This window comes from Rhinolophus hipposideros (genome assembly GCF_964194185.1).
Source record: "Rhinolophus hipposideros genome assembly, chromosome: 12".
NCBI lineage: Eukaryota > Metazoa > Chordata > Mammalia > Chiroptera > Rhinolophidae > Rhinolophus > Rhinolophus hipposideros.
Genome location: NC_138058.1, coordinates 8,589,808 through 8,607,722, shown reverse-complemented (window position 1 = coordinate 8,607,722; position 17,915 = coordinate 8,589,808). Strand labels below are relative to the sequence as shown.

Sequence of the window (17,915 nt, the reverse complement as noted above, 5' to 3'; positions counted from 1 at the left end):
AGTCTCGGCTAAAAACTCAAAAAGGCAGAGGGAAAATTACTTTTCCTCCCCTACAATCCCTAGAAGTACTGTTATTTACTGAGTCCCCCCAAACACAAAGAGACTTTTAGATACAGTACCTCGCAAATGTAGAGTCTCTATAAATATTTGTTGAATTGATGAATGAGTGCCTTATATGGAATAATGGATAATATTTAGAGGTTCCTATGGGTTGTCTCTTTGTTTTGTGGCTGCATTACACCACAGAGTTCAAACATAGCCTGGTAGAGTTTAAAGGACAAGGAGTATCTCCTCCCACACGTGACATTACAGTGACTGAGGAGGGTGAGACAGGATGGAGGTGTGTGTTCTTTTTACACAGATGTGTTGTTTTCAAATGCCAGATTTGCAAAACCTTTTATAAAGAAACGTAAAGCTTCTTATTCTGAGTCTTTTATTTTATGGAGGAACACTGAAACTCTGAAATATTTAGTGGTTGAATATCTGAAGACAGCATCTTATTTTAAATATACTAAAGATTTCCATATTAAAAGGACTGCTGTTATTTATAACCTTGAATTTGTAGAAAGTAGCTTTTCAGATAGGAAAACATTTCTCTGTTGAAACGAAACAAATATCTCTGGTAAAAAAGAAAGAGAAAAACATGTAATTCCATGCACACCAGTAAAACATTCACCCCACTGCTTGATAGGGATGCTCTCTAAGAAGAGGGCTCTAGGCTTTTGCTGAGGACTGTCTTTAAAAAAAAAAAAAAATGAAGCTAGTTTAGACGTTAAGAATTTTCAACTCTAATAACAAAATCATTAAGTCAACCATACTATGAGTACTGGCTTTTTATAGTCAAAGACTTTTAAATTGAAATGTCATTACAACACTAAGTGTGAGTGGTTGTACAATACAGATTTCAAAAAAGGAAGGAGATAAAACATGCACATTATAAAAATGTACAAAAAAATAAAGTACAGTATCATCTGTAAGCATTATCTAACTATTAGTAGGTCCTCTGGTGACTATCATGTGCTGGTACCTAACCATGGAGACATTTCTTTTGCGATCTGCAGATCCAGCACCTAAGCCTGGCCTGGGTGCTAAGGGAGCTGCTGGCTTGTGGAGAGAGTGCTGGCGCCCCGCTGTGGTGCAGAGGGGCACTGCCACTTAAGAAGTGACTTCCTGTCCTGTCAACCTTCCTGAAAAACTGGGATAATAATACACTGAACCTTTGGAGATCTCTGCCTGCTCCTTCACACAGAAGGTCTTGGGGAGTCCACATTCAACAACTTCATAAAGCTCCAAGCTCTGTGAGGTAAGAGACACAAAGTTAAATCTTGAGTCCTCCAGACCCTTCCTTCCAGGATTTGAGTGGAGTGGGGGTGGATTTAAAACCAGATTTGCACTAGGTGATAATCCTAATCTCCTAGCACAGCTCACATTTTTATTTTTTAAGGTACATTTGTTCTCATAAGCTAAATGCCAAAATCCTGTGATTTTCTTTTTTTATGCCAGATATAAGGTCCTGCTTGATGACTATGATTATTCCTGTTACAGGATTCCATTAAATATATTCGTATTCTAATGGACCACTTTAGCTCAAAGGGGAGAAAAAAAAAAAAAAAGATTTGCCAGTTTCTCTGAGAGGCTTCCTAAATTCCCAGGAAACTTTTCTATGCAACCAGGAGAAAGCCAATCTCAAATCAGGTAATTATTATGCATGAAAATATTTAGAAATCCTGTTATGTGATTGGATTTTCACATCATTTGGATAGAAAGGATAAAAGGACATGGGAGATCCCAAAATATGAACCAGGATCATTGGAGGCCGGTGCAACCATGAGAAAGGCCTGCAGCCCATATCTCCAAGGCAGGACAGCTGTGAATTCCTGGTCAGATCATACATGTATTCATCCAACACATTCTTAGTGGGTACTTACTGTGCTGTAGGCACTATGCTAGAAGCTAAGGATAAACGAGTGAATCAAACAGATCATTCATCCTTACCTTCACAGACCTTTCAGTCTAGTGGGCGAAAAGTAAAATGATTAAGTGCTAGGAAGGAAAGTTATGGGGAGACATCACAGGGCATAAAAGGGGACTCCGATTAATCCAGAAAGGCAGGGGCCATGTTAGACCTCCTTGAGTCAGTTACCCTTGAGCTGAGACCCTAAGAGGAGCTAACAGGGTAAAGAGCAGAGAAGAGAAAAGGTTCCCCTGCACAGGGAACAGGATGTGCAAAGGCCCTGAGATGAGAGGGAGCACGCACCACTGGCCAGAGTTCATAGAGCATTGAGGGGGTAGGGAGAGAAGTGAGGAGGTTTGAGGGACAGGCAGAGGTCAAAGCAGGTAGGTCACTGTAGGATTTTAGTCTTCCCCAATGGCACTGAGAAGCCACTAAAGGATTTTAACTTGACAGAGACGTGATCTCACCTTCAGTCATTCCATGGGTACAGTAATGGGTGGTGTTTTACCATTTTCTGGGGCTGAGCTCCCAGCCAAACAGCCCTTTGAAGAAATGGCTCAGCCCAGTCTGTGTCAGCAGGGAGGTGTAATTTAACTCTCCTTCTTATTTGCTTTCAGGAAAAGATGAAGAGTGTTTTTTAAATTAAGTCCTCCATTTTCCAGTTATAAGAATAAATAGAAGAGCATTTTTCCAAATGTAAGAAGTTGATGACTAACTGCAAAAGTACAGATTTGTAAAATGAAAGCCATACTAGAGTCTGTCATTTCTGCAGCTACTATGGGCAGTAAGGTCCCAGAAATATCAGTTTGTCATTCATGTTCTTGTTTGTGGTGCACAAACAAGTAACTCCAGGTGACTCCAACTCCTAGAAATTGTCTTAATGTGCCCTCACCTCACTATTATTTCACTAAACTGGTAGCACTGGTTTGGTGTGCTTACTCTAAATAAAACTTTATTCTGCTGTGGCTTCAGTGCACATCCCGATAACAAGCTCCACTATTCTATTTAACATCACCTGAGGAAATAACTTGCTGTTTTTGGTCAACAAGTGTCATGGGGTGGAGGGTGGGATAAAAATCAGTGTTAGCATAGATAGGCCTAAGCTTGATTTCCTTCTGGACTCTGATTTGTAAACTTGGGTAAGTCTGTTTGTTTGCTTGCTTTTAAACACTTCTGCGTCTGTAGTTCTTCACTGAGAAAGTGGGTACAAAAATGTATCTATGTGGGTTTTTTGATGATGATTAACAAAAATACAAGTGTGTTGCACCGAGCTTTTCCATGTAGAGCTATGCAATTTTTTAAAAAAAGTATGTATCATTTGTTTTCTCACAAGGAAATGTTAAGCACATACCTTTCATGAAAATTTCCAGTGAACAGAGAAGGGGAGACAGATTTTTGGATGGCTCATTGATTCTTTTTAAGAAGGTAACATATCCTTACATTCAATTCTGTTTGCACTTTTGAAACCCTATGCTTTGCAAAATATTAACTGAAGTGTTCTGTGTCATCGCCTAGATTCCTTCTCTCATTTTATCTTGGATTTGTCCCTGCATTACTTTCAAGGTCAGAACATGACTGTTCCTTATTTGCTTCTACTCAGGTGGAGGATTTTTTTTCTTGTACCCTCTGCTGACATCTCATGGATTCCCTTTTAGACTGCTTTGAAAAAAGAAAAATCTGCTCTGAATGTTGAACTGCTGGGTGTTTAATAGTAAGTAGGAGCCATATTTTGACACATTCAAACATTTAGAAAAGAGAAAGATTTTATTTCCTGAATATCGAAGGGAAAATTGTTGCAGTTACTTGAGTGACAACTGCTCTAATTTCCTGTTCCTTTCAGTTTCTGGTGGTAAGATGCTGGGACACTACGGTTGCACTCAGTGAGTCTAAGATGCCTTTGCAAGGAAGCTGCGCTTTCTGAGGACGCTGGCCTGGAAGATAAAGCTCTTTTAGATCCAGAAGGAGAATCGCATTTCCTTTCCTTCCCTTTCCTCACCACAGCGCGTCCTGTAATTAGCGGAGCAAGTCAATCTGAGCTAAGCTAGGCAAATCACTGGTTTTCCACGAAATAATTATATTTTTGTTGCTCCCGGACATGTGCACCTCTAAGCCTGAAAACAGAGAAAGATGTTTTTCTATTTCGTGACGGGGGCAGGGAGAAGGGAAGTGGATGCGACAGTGGCAATGGGAGTGAAACTAGTACACCAGTACGAGGTGGAAAAGAAACGGATTCGGTGGGAGCGTGGGAACAGCGCGTTCTGCAGAGGGCGTCTCGGCGCGCTGAGAGAATGCCCTGCACGCGATCTGACAACTCTCGGAGGGGGGACAAAATGAGGCTTTTCTAAACTTTCTGTGCCATCCACAGAGTTCCGTAGCGGGTCGGGGGAGACGACGCCCGGGAGAGGCTGGTAGAGGTCCCCCCCCTTCCCTGACCCCCCCCGGGCGGTGCGGCCCGGCATCTCCTTCAGACCCTGAGCCTGCGGCGCCCCCCGCGCGCCCAGTTGACCCGGGTGTCCCCTCGCAGGAGCCTGCGCGGGAAAGGGAGTCACACGTGGGTCGCGCCGGCCCCTTCACTAGATGGACGCCCGACGCTGCCTCCGGGGCGGGGACAGCTCCGGCTACCTTGGGCCCGGCGCGGCAATTCCACCCAGAGCTCGCCGGCTCCGGGGGTGGCGGGTCTCCGCGCGTGGTGTCCGCAGGAGGGGAGCGCCGCGGCCGCCCCCGCGGCCACAGAGGCCCCGTGTCGCCCGCCCGCTCCGGCAGGTGCGCGGCGCCCCGGCCGGGCGCTCGCCTGCTCCCTCCCCGCGGCCCGGGCGCCGCGCCCGCCCCGCCCCCGCCCCCGCCCGCCGGCCGCCCGGGGCAGGGCCTGCAGCCGTGGCCGGCGAGCCGGGACCGGGCATGGGCCGGCGGCCGGCGTCGGAGGGCGGCTGAGGACGGCCGAGGGGACGCACCCGGCTGGGGCCGACACCGTGCGCTGCAGATGCGCGGCCCCGCGGCGGCAGCGGCGGGCCCCGGCTGTGGCTGCCCCGCACTGCGCGGCTCCGGCGGGCGGCGCTGCCGGGCGCGATGCGCTGAGCTCCCGGGGCTGAACGTGGGGCTCAGGGGCGCGCGGGCAGCGGAGCCCATGGGGCCGGCGGGCACCGGGCGGAGCCTGCGGGCGCCCACGCCGCTGCTGCTCCTGCTGCTCCTGCAGGTGGCCGGGCCGGCGGGCACCGTGGCCGAGACCCTGCTGGACGCGCCCAGGGCCATGGGCACGAGCTCCAGCCCGCCCAGCCCCGCGAGCGTGGTGGCTCCCGGAACGACGCCGTTCGAGGAGAGCCGGTTGCCGGTGTTCACCCTGGATTACCCCCATGTGCAGATCCCCTTCGAGATCACGCTGTGGATCCTGCTGGCCTCCCTGGCCAAGATTGGTGAGCGAGCTGGACCCGCGGGGCGGGGAGGCTCGGAGCGGACGCTCCGGAGGGTGTGCGGGTCGGAGAGCCGACCGCTGCGTCGCGACCACCTCCCTGTGGACCTGGGCGGGGGCGACAGATAGAGCAACTTCTGCTGGTCAAGAAGGACCCAGGAAGGAGCAGTTTCGTGTTTTGGGTTCCTAAGTGGACATGGGCCTTGAAATAGCCCCAAGTATTAGCCCATACACACTTTGCGGTTTGCTGCTGACTTCTGCCTCATTGGCCAAGTGTGACAGCCCTCGGCCGGAGCGGAGACCTGTTTACTGAGGGAGGAGGACAGAAGGCTGAAATTTATTGCTCTCACCTACTGGGAGAGAGGTGCTGGCAAGCTCCGAGGCTAAATTTGTTAAAGGCCTGGTTGCTGGAGGGGAGAGACGTGTCCGTGATATTGATCTCGCCGTGCACCTGACTAATGAGGGACATGGAAGGGGACCAGGGACATCGGAGCACCTGCTGCGGGGACAGTAAGGCTGTCTCCTCCCTCCTTCGGGCTTAGGCTGTCACTCTCCAGGAAGTGTTTTCTTAGCTGACTGAGGCCAGTGAGGCGAGATGCATATTCAAAATACTTAAACCACCTTTCAGACTCCCTTTAACCCCCATTTGGAAAGCAGAAGCCTCAGAATATGTTTTCTTACCTTCGTTCCCCTCCACCACGTAAACTTTTGTTGTGATCATGGTGCTTTATTTTACTTTATACTTGAAATACTTGTTTACCTTAAAATGTGTCAACTGCTGTTGTAATGATTCAGAAGTTATTAGGTGGAAAGAATGGCTGCATTACTGCCTCGGTTTTATCCATTTGCTCCGTGAAAGGTGCTGTGCTGTGCAGTGAGGCAGGTTTCCATCAAGAGTGAAAAGACACATTGCCTGTGACCGTTGAGGAGCTCAATGATAAGTTCGAGATCACGCCAGTGATCTTAATGAAGAAAAGTGCTAAGTAGGGTGGGAAAAGATAATATGGCAGTGTAGGGAGGCAGGAATCACTTCCTCATGCAATGGAAGCATTTAAACTGGGTTTCCAAGGATGGCAAAGATATAGTCAGTTAGAGATGAGAGGAAACCGTTCCTGAGCGGCATAAACACAGACATAAGGAGGGAGGGAAGCACAAAGCAGGCAGAAGGGATGTTTTATGGGAGGGTGGAAGTTGTGGGAGGTAAGTAAGCTTGAAGGGGACCTCCAACATCAGATTACATTAATTAGATCCTGTTAGTGGTGACCAAAGGAGATACATGCTACTTAATGACTTTGCCGTCTGTAATTGCCTCGCTTTGACATGTCCTACTAGTTGAGTGTTTTAATTCCACCTGGTAAATAGAATGAGAGGAGGTGGATTTCCCCATCTGTCAAGCTAGATATACACATTTACAATAAACTCGTTGCCTGTAATAATACACTCAGGTGCCATCTCCTTCTACGGTCCTCACAACAACCCTGCCATATAGTAAGGACAGATATTAATACTCTCACTGGGTAGAGGTGGAAACTGAAACTCAGCGTGTATACGAGTTGCCCACAGACACACAAAGTGGGGAGCCAAATGCAGGCTCCGTTCACTCTCCAAGTCCCAGCCTCCTTCACTGGAGGTGTGCTTTGGGCCCCGTTTCCACTGCTGCTTCTCTGTCACCATTTCTACTCAGTTACAACTCTTTCTTCTGTTCTTCACTCCTGATTATTTTAATCTGATTAATTACACTAATTACAGCCTCCAGTAGGCACTTAAGTTCATTATGTCTAATTTTCACAACCATCCTGGGTAGGTATGATCGCCCCATTTCCTATATGAGGAAACTGAGACATGGGGAGGTTAACCTGCTAGTGGGTGAGCCAGAATCCCCCCAGGTCTGTCTGATGTGTCTCCTCTTTGTGTCTATCCAGAAAGCTTGTTTTATTGTGAAAATTCAATGAAAATAGGTATGTATAACATTCTTAGGGTAATGCTGGGCATGTTGTAAACACTAAATAGTGTCATCAGTCCTGGGAGTGGTAGTGACGTAGCAGCAGTGTTGGGACCATCTCTGGCACCCAGTTCCTTTCTCGCTGGGCTGGGCTGCCTGCTTCTGTTTTAGGCTTAGCTTTCTCCACGTGTTGTTATTCTGTGGGTTGCTTCTTATGCTTGCTCCTTTTCTATCATGATCTCTCCATCTTCTTTGAGCTTATCACATTGTGTGGTATATTATTAAAAGGGATTTGTGCTTGCATGAGGTCCCAGGTGTACTGAACTGCCTGTTGGCAGTTTTCTTATCCAGGTGTTCCCTGTCATTTGCTGTTCTCCTGGTCAGTCATCTGCCCCCACCCTGCCAAATGCTAACCTGCTCTGGCTACTCTTCCCTCTTTCCTTCCTGCATCCCTCATCTGGGGTAGTCTGGGGTAGCACAGAGATGGATACAAAGACAAATGTTCCTGGCTCCCAGGACAGAAGGGTATGAGTAGAGAGGGGTGTGAAAGGAGACTGTAGTGGGTGGGGTGAAGAGTGTAGTTCTCAGAGCAGAAAGTGCGAGTTTAGAAGCCCCGAGGCTGGGCCTGGGGCTCTTTTCCAGGTTCTTCCTGTAGATAGTGCATCCTTGTAGTCTGTTGCAGTCCTGTGCCTAGGGAGCCTGGAAATGCTCCCTCAGGCCCCAGCCTTTCTGACTGGCTTAGGGGAAGACTGTCCTGGTCCTGTGGAACACTTTCACAGCCCATTAAGCCGTCTTCTAGTCATTCAAGTTCTATTTGAACTTTTGTACTGGAAAAACTTATTTTGGGTGACTTATATGACCTAATTTGCTCATATTTGGGGAGGATGATGAATTGAGCTGTGCAGGGGGTGAGGTGAGGCTATGAGGTAACAGGAGTATTAATTCATGCAAAATGCCATGGTTTCTATTTGGGGCACTTTTATGCCTGTACCTAGTGTACCTGAACTTACCTGCCCCAGAGAACATGGAGAAATATTGTGAGTGAGTAATCGGAACAAGGTTAAATCAGGTTACCCAAAGTGAAGGCTTCTGATAACCTTTGCAGGAGGTTTAAATCACCTGAAATTGACATAACATTGTATGGCAACTGTAATTGAAAACTAAAATTTAAAAAAGCATGCCTGATGGTGGATTTGGAATCGTTTTGCTTGCCCACAGGGATGGTGTTCTGCAGCCTGGAAAAATAGGTAGCCAAAGAATTCAGAAGAGAAAAATTTCCTGGAGTGTTAAGATTGTCTCCTCTGATTTTCTTGCCCGTGAAATGGATCAGTGGGATTTGAACTTGGGTATTCATTCCATCTCTGTTCAAGGACAAAGCACTGGGTCCCCTGCTATTGAGTATCAGGTCCCCTTGTTTGCCTCCAGTGGTTCCTCAGATGACCCTTCATTTATATTGTGGTCTTGTAGAGCTGGTCTATTTGACTCTTCCGGGTGTCACCACTCAGCCTGCCCTTTTTATTTCCTGTGGATTTAAACTTGGGGTTAGGATGCAGAATTTCCCACTTCCCTCCATCCTGTTGTCTTGAAATTAAGTAACTTGTGTTATTATTTTAAGAGGAAGACAAAGCGATTTGGTCTGTGAAGATTTCTCCTCTGGGGCCCAGGCTGTCCTGTATTTGAAATATGAAACCAGAGAGTTTCCTTGGATAATGCCTGCCTGAATTACGAAGATCTTGATCTCTGGGGAAAATCTATCCTTGCCCTGTATTTGTTTCTCTTTGTCATTTTTGGTTTTCCAGAAGCATATTTACCAGCTAGTTGGTCCGTGGATGAAGCTCGTGGTCTTCACCTATTATTTAAACCCCATCTCACTTTGAATACACTTCTAATACCCTGGTCTTCCTGAAGGCATGTGTGTGTCTCAAATAAAGCTAAAAGGAGAGTTCTGATTCCTTTGTCTCAAAGTTTCCATCTCTTCCATGCATTTCTGTTTTCTGTCTGAAGGGTGACTTTCAACAGCTTTGTCATATTCTTTCTAAGGTCCATTTCAGGCGACTTCTAGAATTCTGTCACCATACTCTACCACAGAAAGATGTTTGTACCTTTTAAAATAATAGCATATTGTTATAATATAATATTTTTCACCAATAATGTTACTCTGTGTATCAACTTTAACGATGACAAAAATATTTATCATTAATGGATTGCTTTATTTTTCACATATCTTGAAGCCCTAGAAGTATACAAAGAACCTTTTGTATAAACTTGTGTTTTCCCTGTAGGTTGTAAAAACCCACCTGTAAGAAAACCAATTGAATTTGATGGTTTGTATTTGGATAGATTTTTCACCAATGATTAAATTCTGATTTTTTTGTCTTATAATTTAGACCTGGTTTATATTTAACTTCCTCCAGATGAGTTTTTAGTTTTTATAAGCAATGTATACATAGATTGGCAAACATGTTTACCAGTTTACCTTCACTGTTACTTCTTGTATCTTCCCTTTTCTTCCGATTGTTTCATTTTTACTGAAATATGTTCTTTACTGGCTACTTCAGGGAAGGCCTTTGAATGATAAATTCTCTTGGTTTTTGTCTGAAAAATGTCTTTATTTTGATTGTTCTCTTGAACGATTATATAACAGAGAACAGCAGTTGAGTTATTAGCATTTATCAGGTAGAAGACATTATTGCATTACTTTCTTTTAGCCTTCTTTTGTTGCTAAGGAGAATGATGTTACTCTCATTGGTCTTTGAGATTAAACTGACCTTCTCTGTGCTTGTATTTCAGATTTTTCGGTTGGTTATCCTGCTGTTTCCTGTGGATTTATTTATTTTTTCTTGCTTGGAACTTCTTGTGCTTTCATGTCTCTTAATGCCATTTTATGTTTTTCATCTCTTTTCCTTTTTCTTCTATTTCTTGGTGGTTTTATCAGATCTTTTTTACAGCCTGCGCTATTATTTTCAGTGTTTCTAATCTGTGGTTAATTTACTCATTGGATTATTCATTTTAATTATATTTTCATTTAAGTCTTTTTGGTCATTTTTCAAGTCCATCTGCCTTTTGTTCATGCTCTTTATTATTTAATTATAGTTTTTAGTCCTCCTTTTATTCTTAAATTTATTTAAACTGTATTTCTTTTATAGATTTTTTTTTTCAGATTGTTCTGTTATTTCTAGTTTTGGGGGGTTATGAGTTCTTATGTTTATCACATCTACTGACTTTCCCTTTTGTGTATTTATTTCCTAATATAAATTATTGTTTTTATTGTAAGTGATCTTCAGCAGGGGATGTTTACTTCATAAGATTCTGTTTTCCTTAAGTTGTAATAGGTTCTCACATAATAGTTTTGAGTGTTCTTCTTGTTGGGGCCGGGGTTCCAGTGATTGGTTTTTAGCATTAGTTATTTAGCTTGGTTTTCCTATGATTCAAGTACTATAAATACAGACTTTATCCTAATATGTGGTGGAGACCTTCAATTTTATACTTCACAGGTGAATTTTCCCTCTGCCCAAGGCCATAAAGAGTTGACATGTTTCCTTCTGTTTCTTCTCTGGCCATGGGCATCTTTTACTATTTATTTATTTAGGACAGTGTAGCTATTTGAGGCTAAGGGATTTATGCCCGAGTCCTTCCCTTACTGGTCTGAAGTCATTTTGGGCAGGTAGTAGGTATATTTGGAATTCTCCTGGTTCACAGTGGCTTGAAATCCTACCTACATCTCTTGCTTTGATTTCTCTCCTATTTCCGGCCTCCTAGACTTCTAAAAATTTTTTTGAACATGGCTAGATATTAATATTGTATGGTTGTAGTGAGTGGAGTTTCTGTGTTGATATTGTTGGATGGCTCGGTGACATTTTACATGGTACTTTTTAAGAAATGCTTTCTATATAATGTTCAAAGTCCATAAGTTTGTTCTGCTCATGATGGAATCTCTAATGTAAATTAAAAATAATAATGCACTTTTTTAGTTTTTTTCTATTTGCAAAATATAGAGGTGTGAGTATTCTGTCTTTGTTTTATCATCTATAGTTTCACACTTGGATAGAAGGGGAATAGCTCAGCAGTTGAAGAAGTGTGGACTTAAATTTTGGAAAAGATATCCCCTGATTAGAAGTAGGAAGACCTTGGTGCAATTCCAGTTCTGCCATTAACTTTGTCTTATGACCTTGGAAAGTCTTCACCTACTTGATTCTCTTGTTTAATTACTAAAAGTAGGAATATGTATTTGCTCCATCTGTCTACTATTTACATAGGGATAATATGAGATACTTTGTAGGGAAGGAAATCAACAAAGTTACAACAAAGATTTTACCCTTACAGCAAAAGCAACTTAAGCCCAGGCAGATGTGTTTGTTTTATTAAAGTGATGTGTAGACATGGGTGTGTTGTCATTCTAAATAAGACGTGTACAATTAAGTGTAGGTTACTCTCTCGCAATTATATCTTTTAAATGCAGTGAATCATAATGGATGTACTTCCTGCAACAATCCTGTACATTGTTCATCACTGTCTAAGGCCTTTCTAATCTGGATTTGAAAAATTCATCCCTTATATGAAGATGTGTGTGTGTGTATTCCTCTTTCCCTCTTCAGTAATTCCAGAGGAGGGTGTGGGAACTCCTCTAAAAATTCTTCATATGACTGTGACAGAATTATATTTTAAATGTGAATTTTATGACTTAGTGTTGGCATACAAAGGCTCACATATGAAAGAGAAAAAGGAAAAATCAAATTCACAATTACATTTAGAAATTTTAACTGAAAACAAAACAGATTACACATGCCCGCCCTGCATGTGAAAGCACTCTAAAATAAAATTGGGAGGTTTTCTTATCCGTAGAAAGCCCTTATGGAGTCACAGGGCAGTGAAAAAATTCCATTGCCATACTACTTGACTGCGCCACTGGCGACCCTGCCACTGTGTTTCTAAGCTTATTTCCTAGCGATCCCCAGTCTGGGAAACCTGAGCAGTGTAATGGAACCTAGTGAAGCCTTTTATGGTGGTAGTGGAGGGCGGAGATGGATGAGACAGGATACTCCCTCTACCATGGTTTCTTTAATAAAATAATAGCTCACCATGATGGGGCATTCATCCATGCCAGGTATTTGGGCCAAATGCTTTCTACCCATTATCTTATTTAATCCTCACAATAACTCTGGATAGTAGGCACCATTATTATCCCCAGTTTGAAGAAAAATAGATGAGGAAACAGGGCTAGAGAGCTCAGGGAACTTGCCCAAGGCAAGTGGTAGAGGTGGGGTCCTTGGCTGGTGTACACCATCGCTCCATTGTGTCCTGCCCTCCTGCCTCTCGTGGAGAAGAGTAGTAAGTGTTAGACCTCTGTCGATGGCCTTCAGAGCACCTCGATGTCTTTTACATCACTTGCTCTTACCCTGGAACCTGACGTCTTCGTGCACTTGAGCCTCATGCTGACCCTTATTTACTCATTTTGACTGTCTCAGATTTTCACGGTAAAATCAGGCAATAATAAGAACACCCGGCCTACTTCACAGGACCACTGTGTAGACCCACTGAAAAAATATGTGAAAGCAGTTGTGACTCCGTAATTAAGGGGAGTGTGACCTCACAACAACTCTCTAAACTGGGTAGTATAGAAAGTGCCAAGGAAAATGCAAGGTGGCATAACTCGTAAGAGTAGCAGAGCTAGAACTTGAGTCTAGAATTTCTGAACATTGGTCTAGCCTTTTCCATCATCCCTAACTTAGGGACTGTAGCATTGTAATGCTTTTGGAATATATATTTATCATGTTAAGGATTCATAGGTTAAAGGTTCAACCCATATAACTTGGGCTACCATGTCAATTTTAATAGGCCACAGTCCAACCCGAACAGAGTTACAGAAGATACACATCTGTCTCATTATTGCACGTACGTACACATTTTTTGAATTGCACGCATACACATGTGCATAGAGACACATATGCACACATAAATGATATTCATTTGGCCATAAGTTCCATGATGGAAGGGAATTTATTTGACTCACTGTCTAGACAGTGCCTGGCACGTATTAGGTACTCAACAAGGAAATGAATAACTAAATATTTAGAGACATAGAGATATTTTTTGTTACATCTCAATTTAATCCTGGTAATTAAAGTAACCATACATCATGGTTTGTCCACGATGTCCACGGTTTACATGTGTTATCCTAGCACAAATATTAATAGCCTGTCCTTTTATTCTCAAATACACTGTTTGTAGGATAATTTATTTGGTCACTGTACTTACAATTTATGTGTGCTTTTATCTCACTTACATCAGTAACTTAAGCTCTGTTGTTCAAAATCTCAGCTCTGCCACTTACTACCTATGGACTTTGGGTGAGTTTTAATACACCTCTCTAACCTCAGTTATTTCATCTGTATAGTGGGATGATAATAGTAACTTTCTCATTAGGTTGTTGTGAGGATAGAATTAATGCACTTAGTAAATGTGCTATCTTACAGACTTTAGAAATGTGATTAGTCCTTGGTTGAGAACTGATGTCTTGCTTCCTTCTCCAAAGCATAATAGCATTATATTGTGAAAGTCTATTTTGTCCAGTTTTTCCATAGCAAGTTGATCTCGATGTTCCTCTCTCCTGCTGTTGGTGTTATGCATATCTTTCTCTCTAAATCATACATATTTTGGTTCCCAGTGTTGCATAAACTTAAATATTCACCTTACTGCTTTTGTAAGTTAGTCTGTGATGGAAAAAAAAGACAGTGCACACCCTTTGTTTCATCCGAAGTTTCTATGTTGGAAATTGAAAGGTGTACAGCCCGGTTTAATAGGTGAAGGGAAGAAGGAGACGGTGAGTATGCAAGGTTCACGGTCAAGTGAGACTGTCTCTGCAGAAGCAGGCTGTCTTCTTGACCCTCCTCCTGACACCCCCAGAGCTGCTGGGTCTGCTCAATGTCATCAGGGTCCCCAGACGTGCCAACTCACCCACAGGTTGAGGGAATGCACTTTTTAGTAGATTTCCAAGTCCCCTTGTGTTTTTGTACAAACAAGATTTTTGTATGCATCTAGATAGGAAAGAGTTTTAAAGCCAAGTGCTGCTGAAAGTAATTATTGCTATAAAAACTATAAATCAGCCCTCTTTATCCCCAGAACTCTAAAGCAGAACCACGCATTGGCTGAATGTATGTTTTCTCTAACAAAACACTAGGATGACGAAGAGAAATGATGAGACATTGCAGCCCCTCCTTTCCCATCTGATTGAAATTTCTGATCCTCAGGAGGACACACTTAGCATTAGTTTGTCTTCTCAGAAGAGTGGCATTGTTCTTCGTGCACTCTCCTGTGAGCTGTCTGGAAGAATGTGAAGATGGCGCCTCCAGCTCGAGGGACTCCCATTTTTAAGGGAAGTAGAAAATATATGTGCCTGCGTGCAAAAGTTCTCACCCCAGTCTCTGTTCGTGTTGCTGCCCAGGCTTACTTTCTTCAGTACTTTTATCACTACCTGACATGTGATTATTTATTTATTGGTGCACTGTGTACTCACTGCCCCTCCCTGATCCAGTAGAGGCTGGGGGTGGGGTGGGGCTTGTGTCTTTGTTTTTGTCTACCTGGGTGGAGCTACAAATGCACAGAGTTGAAACTCATGATGTCTACATTCCCAGTAATACTGTTTTATATTTTCAGTGGTTTCACACCTCGAATTTATTTTGATTCTCTCAAGTCTTTCCTTAAAAAAATTTTTGTTAACATTCATTCATGTGCTCACATTCCAAGCTCTGCTCATGAGTGCTAATGGTTTTGCAAAAGGGATGTGGTTGATACACGAACTCATTTATGTATTTAATGACTGTAGTCCGTCTACAGTGATTTTTTTTTCTTGGTCTTTTTTTTTCATTTGATCTTCATGTTTCAATTTTATGTTTTGAGGCCACTGAAACAAGGGGAACTGCTCCTGATCCCTCAATCTCTGAACAAATGCCTGTAATTGGTAGGGTTGTTGTCCTCCATGTTTCCACTAAACATATTAGTAGGCTTGATTATTATTTTAATGAAACATAATAATTATGATGAAGGTGGAACCATAGAATTCTTAAGATGCACACATCCTGATAATCATTGAAACCCCTTTGGTCTTGGTGACAGTGGACCCACAGGAAGTCGTGTGGACTTGTAAAGACCACCGAGTTGGTAATCAGAAGCTGGAGAGGAGGCAAAGTGAACAAAAATGTTATGGTTCTAGGCAGTTTAGAAAATAGTGTAATTTACTAAATGGGGTTGTTTCTTAGTTTAGCCGGAGCCACTAGTGTGCAAGTAGGTCCCCTCCATGTAAGTAACTAGTGACTGCAGTTGAGTGTTAGCAACCACTTAATTGAAAAATGAAATTAGGTACCAATTACTGGCAATTGTGGGTTTTTTGTTTTTTTACTATACTTTGATCTATTTATTTTAAGCAAGTGGTAAATTTGTTTAGAAGGCAGGCTCTTAAAGGAATAAAAACTAAACAGAAAATAAAATTTCAACACAAGGTGGCGGGTTGGGTGGGGTAGCCTCCCTGAGTAACCTTGTCCAACTTAATGATGGCAGTGGGCAAACAACTCAACTAAAATTGGCAGAATTCATTTACTCCCACCTGGGTTGAAAGAATGGCAAGTCCTAGGATTTAACTTGTAGCCTGGGGCAATAAAATAAAAATTGCTTTCAACTGTTGAACTGCATGGAACGCTCTGAATATAGGTTGCAGTCTACCAGAGTCCTTATTCACCCAGGGTGCTGCTCCCAAACCCCATCCTCCTGCAGCTTGGTTATGCAAGGGTTACTCAGAAATAGTCACCAGAACTGAGCTACTCCAGGCATCCTCTCATTCCCCCTAAATGGCACCAACACACTGGCAAGTTTCTACCCTCAGAACAGTTTCTTCAAATCTAATCTTTTCTTGGTCAAACCCCTTCATCAAATGGAAAAAGAAGAAAAACAAAGACAGCCGAGAGCCACACGAGGATAAAACTTAGTAAAGTTGAAGATATTTTTAATGACATGAGGGCTGGGGTGTCTGCTTCATTGCTGTAAAGTCTACACCTGCAGTCCTGGAAGATTCAGAACAAGTTCTGTGACGATTTTAGGCTGTACTGTATGTCACATGAAACATGACTCGAAGACTTTCTAAATAAGAATACTCGGCGTGTCCTCAGCTGCTCTCGGCGTTTTCATAGCATGGGTCTTATTTCCCACCTGGCTATAGTAGAAATTCCCCTGGCATGTGGATTACTTTACTCAGCGTGGGGAGGCATGCATTTCACACCCAAACATATTATATGCAGAAGTATTTCGAACACTGTCCAGTGTCACTATTATTTCCTGGGGCAGAGTTATTGCCTTGGTGGGTGGGGAGAGTGCAACTAAGCCAGTTATAATTCCGGGCCATCTGATGGTATGTGTATTCTATCTTGGTTGCACCGTGCGCATGGAGCATTTTGCAAAATTCATGTGACACAAACCTCAGATTTTCCTTCTGTTGGCTGCCATACACTCTGCGAGTGCTGATAGCAAGAACTGAACATTATTAGAATCCATCCCCTTGGCCTGTCCCATAGCTTCAAAAAGGAGAATGTGACCCTTTAACAGAGTAATCTAAGATGGTCTTTTCTAGGAGGAGTAGCCAAGATGGCAAAGGACATAACTGTTTTTGATCTTTTGAAAGCAGGTTAGTGGTAAACAATCTATGTAAAATTCAAAACCCTGAATAACTAAGTAAAAAGGGAGAAATATAATTTACAGAAAAGTACAATGTTTGTTTATTTATATACCATTACTTCACTGGCTTTCCTCTAACTAATTATCTTGGAAAAGAAGAAATTCATTTGCTTCTTACAAGATCAGGATGTGAAATAATTATGATACATAAACAAGGTATGATCACAAAATATGGTCAATGTTTAAATTAAAAAAAAATTATTATGGTAAAAGACACATTGCCGTTACCCTCTCAAAAAACTCCCCCTCACTTCAGAGACACTTATCCCATTGTTCTTGCCACTTTCTGAAGCAGTTCTGGAAGTCCTCCTTTATGAGTGTCTTTGGTTGCTCTGTCAGGGCTGCCTTGATGTCCTGAATCATTTTGACTTTGGGGAAGAGACAGAAGTTTCAGAGTGCCAGATCTGGTGAATAAGGTGGATGAGGACACACCGTAATGTTTTTATTTGACAGAAATTGCCTTATACCAGAAGTGACGTGTGACATGGAGTGTTGTCATTATGGAGGATGATGTAGGGCACACTTTAAAACACACCTCCTCTCAACTGTAGCTCACACCCGACTGATTGCACCAAACAAGTTGAAACTTGTCACACATTGTTACTAGGATTCAATGCACTGCTTCTGGTATTGAAGATTCCTGCCTTTCCGTTGGATGGCACTTGGCAGCAGCATTCACCGTATTTTGTCTACGTGTCACACCTCACTGCAACTACGGTGATTTCTGTCAAATAAAAACATTACAGTGTGTCCTCATTCACTTATTCACCAGATCTGGCACCAGGAGACTTCTGTCTCTTCCCCAAAGTCAAACTGACCGTGAAAGGTAAACATTTTGAATCGATTCAGGACATCGAGGCAGCCACGACAGCACAATTAAAGACACTCACAAA

At 43.0% G+C, this 17,915-nt stretch overlaps 1 protein-coding gene across 1 annotated transcript in view; it reads left to right on the top strand.

Annotated features, from left to right (window-relative positions):
* The first annotated feature begins 4,816 nt into the window (after window positions 1-4,816).
* Window positions 4,817-17,915, top strand: part of SLC9A2 (solute carrier family 9 member A2) — an 81,225-nt gene continuing 68,126 nt past the window's right edge. The window contains exon 1 of the mRNA XM_081069710.1: window positions 4,817-5,364. Coding sequence (XP_080925836.1) covers window positions 4,935-5,364 — 430 coding nt within the window. The 5' untranslated portion in view covers window positions 4,817-4,934. The remainder of the gene's footprint in view (window positions 5,365-17,915) is intronic.